This window comes from Meleagris gallopavo, chromosome 3 (assembly GCF_000146605.3).
Source record: "Meleagris gallopavo isolate NT-WF06-2002-E0010 breed Aviagen turkey brand Nicholas breeding stock chromosome 3, Turkey_5.1, whole genome shotgun sequence".
Taxonomy (NCBI): Eukaryota; Metazoa; Chordata; class Aves; order Galliformes; family Phasianidae; genus Meleagris; species Meleagris gallopavo.
Window position 1 is genome coordinate 2,518,172 of NC_015013.2, and position 12,919 is coordinate 2,531,090.

A 12,919-nucleotide genomic window follows, 5' to 3' on the forward strand; every position below is an offset into this window, starting at 1 on the left:
GTAAGAATGCGGAGCCGCGCCCGTCTTCATCTCTTGTGAGCCTGGTAACCCTTCGCCGCGCACGAAGGGAGAAACTCTCGTTTATGTGGGTGAAGATGCTGCGAGCGATCTTTCCTGGGCTCTCGTTTTCGGGGCTGGCGGTGGGGACAAAAGAAAAGGCGGGACGGAAGGTTTCGTGAGAGAGCCGGGATTCCTCTCGACGAGAGGGGATCGAGGTGGGAGCAGCCTGAGCGTGAAAGTGGGGCGGGAGAGCTGTGGAGTTCCTGAGACCGAGCTCCTTCCTGGCTGTTATTGGGGGAGTATTCTTCAGATGTATGTGGGGTTTTCGTGCCGCTTGAGGTGATAAGCTGGGGGAGAACGCAGCTTTGTAATTTAGCAGATGCAAGAAAATCTTCCAGCAGTCCAAACTGACAGGAGAAAATTCTAGTGAAACAGTTACCGTGACTGTCGGTTTTCACTGTAAGGATTCGGTTTGCTTTATTTATGCGTGGATTTTCCAACAGCATAATAGGTTTTGATTTTGTTTTTGGTTAGGTTTTGACTGCTCTAAAGTTAGTTGGTTTGTTTTACAGGCACTGGTTTATGGTGGGATGCAATAACTGTGTCTGCATCTGTGATATTTTTTATTTTGGGGCATGTGGAACAGCTGCTTCTTAATTTGGATTTGTGATTCTTAGCTATTGCTTTTATCTCCAAGCATATCGCATACACTTTCAAACTGTATCAGATTCGTATCAATTGCATTTCTAGAACTAGCTCACCTATATGCTGCATTGATAGCATGGTATCACTTTCATCAGCATCTTTGACTTTTTTTTTAATTTAGATTATGTAGACAAGCCTTTGGAAAAACCTTTGAAGCTGGTTCTTAAAGTTGGAGGAAGTGAAGTAACTGAACTTTCTGGATCAGGACATGACTCTAGTTATTACGATGACAGATCAGATCATGAGCGAGAGCGGCATAAAGAAAAGAAGAAAAAAAAGAAAAAGAAGTCTGAGAAGGAGAAAGAAAAGCACCTTGATGATGAGGAAAGAAGAAAGAGAAAAGTAAGCTGTGATTTTTTGAATTTAGACATACCATCATTCAAACACATTCACTTACCTGAGATCAGATAAGTGTGTACAGGTCTGGTACAGTCTAAAGGACCCCCTCAGTTCTCTCCTCCCACAGTTGTTTTTTAATACTTAAGTAGGAAGACCGTTGTTTGGAGGCAGCACCTCAGAACTGTAGAAAATCCCCATCCAGGTTGATGCATTTCTGCCATTTAGAAGAGTGATCGATGTGTTGATTTGTTGAATAATGTAAATGCTTGTTCCTTTTAATTGATATTTTTCCTATCCATTTGTTTTGTGTATCGGTATTAATACTTCTGTTCTTAAATCTAATGTTTCATGTTTCAGCTGGGTCAGAAATATGCTTTGCTATCCTTTGAATGAAAAGTATTTCCAGCCTTTCAAATCTAGAATGAACTCTGGTCCCTGACATATAATAAGTTGTTAATTAAAAGTTTCAAAGTCTAAAACAGCTTTTTTTTTTATAATCTGGTTTTACTTGAGTTCAGCATACCTTTAGGTGGAAGTTCAGCAATTAATGAGAGAACAGTACTTTTATGTAATGCTGCTTATGTTTTGCCTTTGTGTTTAATCAGAGTGGAAAAAACTGGAAAAAGAGACAATGGCAGTCGCAATATTGTTTAAACCATATTATGGATCAGTTGTACCTTGAGTATGTCAAGTAAAAAATGGCTCTTATTTTCCTGTAGCTAGGATTGTGCATTCCAAGTATGTTCTAAAATCTATCTTTTTGCTGTTGTAGGAAGAGAAAAAGAGGAAAAGGGAAAAAGAGCAGTGTGACACTGAAGGAGAAACTGATGACTTTGATCCTGGGAAAAAAGTGGAGGTTGAGCCTCCTCCAGATCGTCCTGTCAGAGCATGCAGAACTCAGCCAGGTGAGCTTTGTAAGAATTTATATCTGCTTAATCTATACATTAAGTGGATTCTTAATCCATACCTGTCTTCCCAGTGGGTCTGCATCCATCTGTCGCTCTTGTCTTCTTTTTGATTGGAAAAAATAGGCTGTATTTCAGGAATACTAATTCCATGGGTGTTATAGCAAAGGAACCATTAAAACTGCACTAATGGAAACATTACCAGAATGGGGGCATTGCAGTGTTGCAATTTGAGTAGCTAAGTATCACTTTTCTTTTCTGTAAAAATGGCTAACACCTTACTTTTATTTTACTAATAGATGTATTTAACCTATTAGTAGATATTAAATTAAATTTTATTAAAACTATCTTTCAAACATCAGTTTAAAGGTCATTAAGTAAGAGAAACAGTTATTGTATACTTAAAATAGGTATGTTTAGATAGATATATTCGTATATTTGTTCCTTTAATTTGTCTATGTTTCCATGTCAAACTGCAGCTGAAAATGAGAGCACACCAATCCAGCGATTACTAGAACACTTCCTTCGTCAGCTTCAAAGGTATAAATATCTTGGTCCACAGCTGTGTTGATTGTGTCTAACACACACGTGTTAGATTGCAAATTCTTATTCTGGCTTTCTGTTTTAAACTAATACTGAGACTAGCTTTAATATATTGGGTAACTTTTAAACTACATCAGACCTCATTGTTTTTAAAGGTTAGTTGATGAATGTTACCAGCAGTGCCATTGTAGCCCGGGGATAAGCAAGGCATATTTTGGGGGTAGACTATATTGCAGTTAGAGATTTATAAAACACCAATAACTGAATTTAAAGAATAAAAAAACACTTGAATTTTAATAAAGATTGGAGTCATGAAATTGTTGTATTTTGCGTGTTCTGTCAGATGCCAAAGCAAGTTTGTACCCACTTGCTTGATAATATTCTGATGTGGAGAAAAGATTGTTTATTTTTTCCTTATGTTAACTCTGTAACTCATATTTTTTGAAGAGAATTACCAACATCCTTGATTTATTTTTTTTAATAAATACAAGAAGTTGAATTCAGAACTAGATCTAAAATAGAAAAACTAGATCTAAAATAGAAGACTTCATGAACAAGAAGATTAAAGAAATTATTACTTAGTGAAGCCAAAACGCCCATTTGGAGTGTAAATGGAGATACAGATAGCATATGAGAAATAATTAAGAAAATCAGGAGCTAGTTTCATCTTTTTCGAAGAAGTCTGCATGTGGATAATCAAAACTCTGTTCTGTAGCAGGGAACTTTTCAAATACTTCACTGTTTTGTGAAATTGTTTTTGTTTATTTTTTTTGTTTATTTTGAATAAGGCATTACTTATTTTATTCTGTTAGTGCGGTATAGAAACAATGATCGTCTTGTTTGCTGATTTAAATTTTAATTCTTTCTTTCTTTATTTTTAAATTTTATTTTTAGGAAAGATCCTCATGGGTTTTTTGCTTTTCCAGTCACGGATGCCATCGCTCCAGGATATTCCATGATAATAAAGCACCCCATGGATTTTGGAACTATGAAGGAAAAAATTGCAGCAAACGAATACAAATCAGTCACTGAATTCAAGGTGAATTGTTAGAGATTTAGTTACTTCAGATTCATTTTGACTTCAGAAGTCTTTCTTACCTTAATTATTTTAATGTGTGCTCGTTCAGAGCTCAATTCCCTGTTCTGTAAAAGTTCACTACAAATTACTGTGGAAACAACATGCTGTAAAGATCTGTGGAATTCATGCTGCTAGACATTATATTCTTACTTATATTTAGGGTTTAAGGTATTTCAAGAAACTTAGGTTTATTTTTTCTATCTAGACTTGATTAGATTGATTAAATGGCAATTTAAATATATCTGCATGAAAATTGGAGATAATGAAACATTTTTTTTAGTGCATTACAGTAACAACTGTGTATTTTTCATCTTGAATTATCCTGTTTTCCATATAACTGCCACTTCAGATGGTGCTTTGGCAGAAACTTAGTTAGCAAGGTTATTGGCAACTTGCCTTAGTTGTATTGGCTGTTGACACTGCACTAATACCTTGTTGAATGCATTGTCATTCTACAGGCAGGCAGTGCTGTAAGTTTTTTTTTATTATTATTATTATTGTTATTTTGTTTTGTTTTCCTTTTTTTTTTTCTTAGTGTTGTCAACTCTTGGAAGGAAAGAAATTTTATTTAACCTATTCATGAAATTCTATGGACAGCCTTTAACTTTCATTGTTTTCAACTGTAGAACTGATGTAACAAGAGTCTTCACAGAGGACATTGGCTTGCTTTTCAGGGTTGTTTTTTCTCCTATAGAAAATGCCAGCAAGGTGAGCAAAGAGCAGCTTAGATTTCCTATAGGGGCTTTGACTGATAGTCTGTTTTGTTATGTGTGAATTGAGAGTTTTTGTTTGTTTTAAATGGAGACTTTCATAGGAAATAAGGATACATATTATCACTGCAATCAGTCAGCTGTGCCATCTGGTGTTTTGAAATTCTGCTGGCTTGTCTTTCTCAGTGATTTTAAAAAGCATGTTTGAATGGGAGCTCTCTGGCTGTATTTACATACAGTTATGGTTACATTGATAATGCCAGTAGGAGAGCGACCTTTAAAAAATGAAAATTACTGTGTTATTCAGACTAACAGATTCTTTTTCTCTGAGGGATTTGTTTTCAGCTGGCACTTTTTGAAGGGTGATAAATGTTTGCTAGAAATCTATCACTGTCCATTGTCCAACCTCTTTGTCCAGTGACAGAGGTAGGACTTCCTTTCTAGATGTGAGTATATGCTCATGCTTTTGTAATTGTTAAATAATACAGAAACGTTCTTAGGTTTTTACCTCTGAAAAGGAGTGCTCCGATGGTTGTCTTTCACTTCTGATAAACCTGCTACAACCAACTGAGGCTAGTCACAAGCCAGTACATTCTTAAAGGGAAGACTTGCTATGAACCACATGCTGTATTTAGTAGGGGAGAAATTGCTGCAGGAATACCAAAGTTGGACAAACAAAAACTTTGTTATTTTCTGCACTACTTCAAAGACCATCATTAGATGCATTGCTCTCCTGGTCTTTCTTATTTGCTTCTAATTGTTTGCTCCCTCATGCCACCTTCCCAATTCCTGTTTTTGTGATGGTCTCGGTAAGTGAAGGCAGATAGCCTAACTGTCACAGACTAGCATTTATAGCTCTTTATCTACTTAGCTAGTATGGAGCTGATGACTTGTAAATCATCAAGGGAGCACTGCTCTGGCATCCCTGCAGGGAAACAAGAACTAAAAACAACTTTTTTCCCCATAATCTGATCAGGAATGCAGTAGGGCAGAATTTTTATGTATTAATGTTTGGTGTCAGAGGAAGAGTTCAGGAGGAATCCCATGTCAAGCTGTAATCTGAATCTACTTCAGAAATCTTTGTCTCAGAAAATCTGTTCTGTGAACATGGTGGATTAACAACAAAAAGCATACCATTCTGTTGGATCTTTACCACAGAACAAAATCATCATCAAATATACTAGACTCCTGAACAGACCATGTTTGTATTTGTGTCTTCAGAAAAACTAAAGCTTAATTGCTTGAACAGTCATTATTTCAATATTGAAAAGTTATTGAGCGAACAATACATCCTTAAACCATGCACCAGCCTAATTTGTTGGTGTCCAATTTGTGAAGTGCTACTGCATGATCCTTGGTTATTGATTTGTCAACTTTTTAAATTTTCAGAAGACTGTAATACTGTCTAGCTCAGTGTTTCATAGAGCTTCTAATAATGCTTTCTATTCTTAATGGACCAATAATATTTGGCTAAAATAAAGTCTTCCCTCAGGGAGGGAAAAAAAAAAAAAACAAACAACAAAAAACCTCTCATGATCTGCAGTAAATGTTTTTGGTTCAGCTTGCAGTGGAATGTGTTAAAGCTTATTTTAGCAAGTTGGATCAGTTAAAAATTGCCTGATATTGGATGTGGTAGGAGAGGGCAAAATGGCTGTTTTGTTCTCTTGTTGCGTGCATTGAGCATTTGTAAAGTTGTTTCTTTAGCTTTGAAGGCTTTTGTTGTTGTTACAGTTTAAGTGGCTGAAGGTTACTACAAATTCCAATAAAATTATATATAAGATACTTTATCTTTTTGCTATTGTATTTCTCTAACCTATTCTGATTTATGAGGAAGGAAAAACATGAGAGTCTTCACTTGGTCCCTCAGTGCTGTTACTGGTTTTTACATTTATTTGTTTGGTGTGTATGAAAAAGAAGGAAATATTGGCATACAGGTTAAACTTGTTTATACACTAAGAAGAACACAGAGCTGCCTTGCTAGTGTGCTGTGTGCAAGTTGTGTAGTAAAGGAGTTTGGTATTTGAACAGGCTTTTTTGTTTTGTTTTGTATTTTACAGGCAGATTTTAAACTCATGTGTGATAATGCAATGACATACAACAGACCAGATACTGTTTACTACAAGCTAGCCAAGAAGATACTGCACACAGGCTTTAAGATGATGAGCAAAGTAAGAGACTTTTTAAAAACAAAGCAGATGAAATGTAATTAATAGCAATGTTAAACGTTATTTCATCTATCTGCCATTATTTATAACTGTGTCTATTCATATTACTCTACGTAGGGGCTCGATAGCATTCATGTTATAAACACAGCTTTATTTTTCAACCTCATCTGCACCACTGAAGTCTGTGGGAGCTTATTCTACTGGCTTCAGTGGAAGCAACTGGGATCTAATTGCCAAAAACCCAACTATAAAATGTTGCTTCGGGCTTTAACTTTGAATACAAAAATCTCGTTTAAGTTATAATTTTGCATAAACAAAGAATCTTTGCATTTTCAAATGTGGTGGGTATAGGGGAGGTTTCAGAGATTTCATAAATGCACATATACAGAGCTAAATTTTTACTCAAATACTGTTCTTGATCTACAAAATGTGAGTTATTTTGTGAGCTGCTTTGTGTGTGCATGTGCTTGTGTTGCTGTTCTGCATGGTAAGTTTTGTATGAAATGGGTTGTTGTCTTTGCATATGCATTGTTTTTTGTTTCTCTTTCTTGATAGTTGGTCTGCAGAAATTCTGATGCCATGCTACCATGACAAATCATGTTGCATCGCCATTGAAAATGAGGCATAAAGAACAAAATAAGGCCATGGCCATTCCCATCCCATCCCATTATCATAGCATCTTTGCTATGAGGGAAAGGTTAAGTCCCTGCCGCTCTGTCCTTTCTGATTCTAGGAACGGCTGTTAGCTTTGAAGCGCAGCATGTCGTTTATGCAGGACATGGATTTTTCTCAGCAGGCAGCTCTTTTGGGTGATGAAGACACAGTGGTTGAGGAGCCTGTTCCTGAAGTTATGCCTGTACAAGTAGAGACTACCAAGAAATCCAAAAAACAAAATAAAGAAGTTATTAGGTAAAGGTTTTCATTGGTGTGCTTTCTAGGCTGTTGAAGTTTTTGTAATATTAGTCAGGAGCAAATAATTGAGAAGACTTCCTGTGGCCTCTTTCCTTGTGGAATGATTGCATGTTCTTTTAAATGATACCTTGCATTTAATGTGAATATATGTAAATGACTTATAATTTCTTTATATTTGCTGAAAATATAAGCAGTTCCTTCTTGTGGTAGTTAGAGATGTCCATTTTATAACCTAGCCACAGATCTTTAATGTTTTGAAGGAACTTAGACTTTTTTTTCTTTTTTTAACTTTAAACCGGTCGGTAAGTGTCAACTTTGAAGGAAAAATCACTGACTTCCATTGCTTTGGTGTCTGGAATGTAACTGACAAATTTTATTTAAAAAAAAAAACAACAAAAAACAAAAAACTGTTACAAACCGTTGCTTATTACATATTTGAACTATTAGAGATCTACTTATGTATCTGAAGTTGGGGGGCAGGAAGAGCAATCTTACTTCAAGTTCATTCTCTTTTTTTTTTTTGTTAAAAACAAGTTTCACGGTTCTAAACAGGCACTGGTTTAGTGGGGGGAAAAAAAAGTCATAATCCTGTTTCTATCTGAAGGAAGAACAGGTATGTGTAGTTGTTTTGTAGCAGTAGGAGACAGCAATGCTTATCTTCAAAACTAATTCTAAACTGAGTAATTTTTTGGGTGTGGAGCTATTCTGGTACCACCATACAGAAATACACCTGCTGCTGTTTAACCAACAAACTATTCTTCAATAATTGTCTAATTGGTAGTGTGTAGGAATTAAGTACCTTTCTGTAAAGAGGACTTTATGCAGATTCTTTCTGATTAGTCTATGATTCTGTTTGTATCGTACGTATTTATTTTCTGATTAATTCTTAAGTAAACTGCATTACAGAGGTCTGTTTCTACTTTGCTGCCTTCTGTGTACTTGTTTTCAAAGTAAACAACTTTCAAAGAGAGCGAACAGATCAAGAAATTGAGACTACCAAAGAACACAGTACTGTTTTGTCTTCAAAATCAACCATAATATGCAGTCAAGTAGAATTGTCAGCTATTCTTAACTATCCTGCTATCCAGTTTCCTTGGGACAGTTATGCTGTAAATTTACTTTCTTGTTCTCTTAAATGTTTGTGATTTCAATACCCAGAACAGTTTCTTTTCTGATTAACTTGACCTTTAAACCAACTGTATTTTGGCACCCGTGTGATAGTCTTTTGATGTACAGCGAGAGCTTTCGTTAGATTGCTTTCATAACTGCTTGTTAAAAACAGAGAGATGAAGGCCATCATTCTGGAAAGTGTTAAAGTAGTTCAGACCTCTGTGTTATAGTTTAAAAATTGGCTTGATCATCTTAGTACAGAAGTCTTCTTTGAAACATTCACTCAAAATTCTTGTCTGTTATGTGTACAGTAGAGAAAGCCTCTGATGTAGCAAATTCTACTGCTCTTCACAACCTTTTCTGAAGAATAGGAATGAACAGTTCCTGAATGAAACAAAAAACCTACTGCAGGATTGTGAGAAAAATGTGTTATTTTTTAATTGTCTTTAACAGCAAAGCTTTTTTGCATATTCAGTCTGAATCTCTATACAGAGAAAAATTAGCTAAGAAATGGAAAAGATACCTCAGGAGAGGGAAATGGGCCTGGTATGAGGAATAGTACCTAAATGGTTGGTCCCTGGTGTCCAACCTTAGTGTATGTAATGCTCTGATAGATTCTGATCTATGAAGTATTTCTTTTATATTTAATGATGAGACTCACAAAAGCATCGGGTTTTTTTGTGATTGGTTTCCCCCCACCCAGAAATACAGACTCTCCATTTCCTTATCATCCGTTTTTTCTGCATCTTTTTATTTGGAATAATGGCATATTCGCACACGTGGGAGATATATGCATCATTCACTTTGTAATGATATAAGAAATCTCTTTCCAATTTATGCTTTGAAGTACTCCTTTTATTTTCATTGAAGTACAGAAACAACTAAATTTTGAAGTTCAAGAGTTGACTGCTTCTTCTGCTACAAAACTTCATTTTCATAGTGTAATTGTGATTCCACTGAAATGCTGAATTGGACAGATGCTGGGAGAGGAGTGGGACTATTCTGTTTAGCAAGCTCAGAATTCAACCTTGTGTTTTGTCTTTTAATTTCTACATCTAGTACTCTTTTCTTTCTTCAGTTGCATATTTGAACCTGAAGGAAATGCATGCAGCCTTACAGATAGCACTGCTGAAGAACATGTCCTGGCACTAGTGGAACATGCAGCAGATGAAGCTCGGGATAGGATCAATCGATATCTACCCAACAGCAAGGTCTACTTCATGACAAAGCTCACAATTCCATGTTGTCTCTAACGTAAATGGATCTCAAGTTATATCGTGTTTTAATCATCTTTAAAAATTCACTTGCAGAAAACACTGAATCATCTTCAGTCTTTGATCTGGCTTCCTTAGTTGCAACTCTTAGCATTGAAAATGATTAAAATAACACTACACTCTCATTTCCCACAACAGGGGAAAATGGTTTCAAATTAGAAAGGGGAGTTTTAGATCGGCTAGAAGGAAGAAGTTTTTTATGTAATAGGAGTGAAGAGGCACTGGAATAGGTTGCCCAGAGATGTGGATGCCCTATCATGGAAGTGTTCAAGGTCAGGCTGGATCAGGCTCTGTGCAGCCTGATCTAGCTGCAGATATCAGTTTCTTACAGGGGAGTTGGACTGGATGACCTTTAAGGGTTCCAACTCAAACAATTCGATAATTCTGTTGTTGCAACTATAGGAAGAGCAAACTTTGGCATAGATTATATAGATTTGGTCATTAGGATTCCCTCTCCCTAAAAGAGTTAAGAAATTCTGAAGTGTGAACTTAATGTTTTCAGTGAGAAGTCCAGAATCTCTTTTATTTTTGTACCTAGCGGTAGTAGCTGTCAGTTACAGCACGTTCTTGTGTAATGTGACAGCCTTCGGTAAGTAGTAGATAACTTTAACAATATCTGTGTTGGAATTTTGGACAGTGCTGACCACAGATTTAATCACCTTGAACATGATACTGATACTGTTCCAGCCGTTTGATTTTTGTGCTGTTCTGAGTGCTAATTGGAAAAGCTCCATGGTTCTCAGTATGTTTTTGTCAGCATGATCTGTATGTGAGCTGTGGTTTTTCTAGACATGTAATACTAATGGTTTCCTTTGCTATTTTGGGCTAGGGTTTGGAATTAATGCTGCAGACTTTCCCTAGAGGTCTGTGTTGTGATAAACACATTACTCTGTTTCCCTTGCATTCTATGGAGTCTTTATTACTGCCATTACACATTGGCCTCCTATCTCATTATTTCACATTCTGTAGTAACTGCTTCAATTTAAAAAAAGGTTCATGATATTACAACATCCTACATTTTTCACTTAATCTTATAAATTCTGTTGCAGAAGAAACATCTGCATTGAAGTGGTAGTAATGTTGTTTCCAAACTCAAGTGCCTATTTCTTGGAACTATAGCACTTGACTATGATCACTTCTAGATCAGCTAGATTAAGAAGAAAAGCCTCACAGTAGAAGGTTTAGCTTCTTCAGTATACTTCTGAAGCTAGAAAGAAGACTTGCTAAGAGCAAACGTCATTTGGAAACCCATAAAGTAAGGCTGTTTTCTTACAGCAGTACCAATTTACAGCAATACCAATCTGCTGCTTGCTAGCTATACTGGAAAAGCCTTTCAGGATGCAGTCACTTCTGAAGAGAGCAACTCAGTGGTATTCAAGGAAGAGTTTAGATATTCTGTTCCTCACGTCTGGGCTGTTAATCAGCTTGACAGCCCACTGTAGACCACAGTTAAGTACTTAACGCTTAAGTGTGTTATCACATATGCGTTCCAGTAGGTCTGGCATGGCACTTGTTTGTTAAGAATTTGATAGCATGTGCACAATAGTACTTGTAAATGCAGAAAGTTGTGGATGAGATGCATGAATGAGCAGTATATTTGCTAAAAGGTGATAAGTAGTTATTTCTAAAATTCTTCATATTAAAAAGGGAATTCATACTGGTGTTCAGGATTTGAATACAGCTGAAAATGCTTTTTAAAATCGTCTGTGTAAACAGACATCTCCATTGAGATTAGACTCTTTGAATGATTATTTGTATGTCTTTGTGATTGTATTTACAGATTGGTTATCTGAAAAAAAACGGAGATGGAACTTTATTGTTCAGTGTAGTAAATTCATCTGATCCAGAAGCAGAAGGTAAATCTTTAAGCAAACCTTTCTAATATTGAGTGTTGTAGTAGAGTCTTACGTGTATGTGCGCATCCTGTGTGTGATAAATTAGTTGTTTTGTTTTTTCAGTTAATTTGTATTTCCACAACAGTTTTTCCCCAGTAGCTTGTTATGGAAGTACTAGAGGAATCTATCTCTCAAGTTTTCAGTCTCCAGATTTGAACTCAAAATATGTAAGTCTAGGAAGCTTGTAATTATTAGAATGGCATAGTCTTTGTGCAGCCATATGCCCTATTGATTTAGTACTTCTCTGGTCATTTTGAGATTGGAATTTATTCACAGCATAGCTAGTCATGTTTTTGTTGTTTGTTTTTTTTAATTATTGGGAGGTGCAAGCCTGTGTATCCTCTGATTGTCTAAATTCTTTTTCATCTTGGAGTAAACTGTTCTGGAATGAAATTGAGCATTGTGGCTGCCATCATGCACTTGACTATTTTTGAACAAATTAGATAAATGTGATTAATACTTCTGCAGTCATGCCACTGAAAATTTAGACAATGGTGGTAATGGGAGTAGAACAAACCTCCAGTATGAATTGTCAATAACTTGTAAAAAGTTAAACTTGTAAAAAGAAAGTACTACTTTCTATGTTTCACTGCTCCAGACTTTCTTCTTTATTGTTTGTATTGTTAATAGTAATTATACTAGATTGACAGCTAGTACTACAGTATGAAATTTTGTTGTAGAGTTGTTGTTTTTTTCCCATACTAAGGTATGGAAATTTCCTTTTTTGTTTTTCAGTAATTGAGCATAGTTGCTGGATTTGTTAACATAATCAATGAAATTTAATGTAACTGGAAATGTCCTAAATGCATACTTGTTTTTTTTATATGTTTTTTTCCATTTTCTTTCTATATTAAAAACACTTCAAATGATTTGAACCATTTTAATTAAGCAATTCTCAGAACTGATCATAGAATCATAGAATGGCCGGGTTGAAGAGGACCACAGTGCTCATCTAGTTTCAACCCCCTGCTGTGTGCAGGATTGCCAACCACCAGACCAGGCTGCCCAGAGCCACATCCAGCCTGGCCTTGAATGCCTCCAGGGATGGGGCATCCACAGCCTCCTTGGGCAACCTGTTCCAGTGTCTCACCACCCTCTGGGTGAAAAACTTCCTCCTAATACCCAACCTAAACCTCTCCTGTCTCAGTTTAAAACCGTTCCCCTTTGTCCTATCACTGTCCACCCTCATAAACAGCCGTTGCCCCTCCTGTTTATACGCTCCCTCCAAGTACTGGAAGGCCACAGTGAGGTCTCCCCACAGCCTTCTCTTCTCCAAGCTAAAC

General features: G+C 36.3%; 2 protein-coding genes across 2 annotated transcripts in view; one reads left to right on the plus strand and one right to left on the minus strand.

The window, feature by feature from the left end:
- Positions 1–1,190, minus strand: part of TRIP13 (thyroid hormone receptor interactor 13) — a 15,833-nt gene extending 14,643 nt beyond the window's left edge. Inside the window, exon 1 of the mRNA XM_010708259.3 lies at positions 1,103–1,190. The gene's annotated coding sequence lies outside the window, so the exon portion shown is untranslated. The remainder of the gene's footprint in view (positions 1–1,102) is intronic.
- BRD9 (bromodomain containing 9) overlaps positions 1–12,919 on the plus strand; it is a 21,229-nt gene that overhangs the window by 260 nt on the left and 8,050 nt on the right. Inside the window, exons 2-9 of the mRNA XM_019613681.1 lie at positions 824–1,047; positions 1,817–1,949; positions 2,429–2,489; positions 3,387–3,531; positions 6,338–6,448; positions 7,179–7,354; positions 9,546–9,678; positions 11,522–11,597. Of these exons, the coding sequence (XP_019469226.1) occupies positions 824–1,047; positions 1,817–1,949; positions 2,429–2,489; positions 3,387–3,531; positions 6,338–6,448; positions 7,179–7,354; positions 9,546–9,678; positions 11,522–11,597 (1,059 nt within the window). The remainder of the gene's footprint in view (positions 1–823; positions 1,048–1,816; positions 1,950–2,428; positions 2,490–3,386; positions 3,532–6,337; positions 6,449–7,178; positions 7,355–9,545; positions 9,679–11,521; positions 11,598–12,919) is intronic.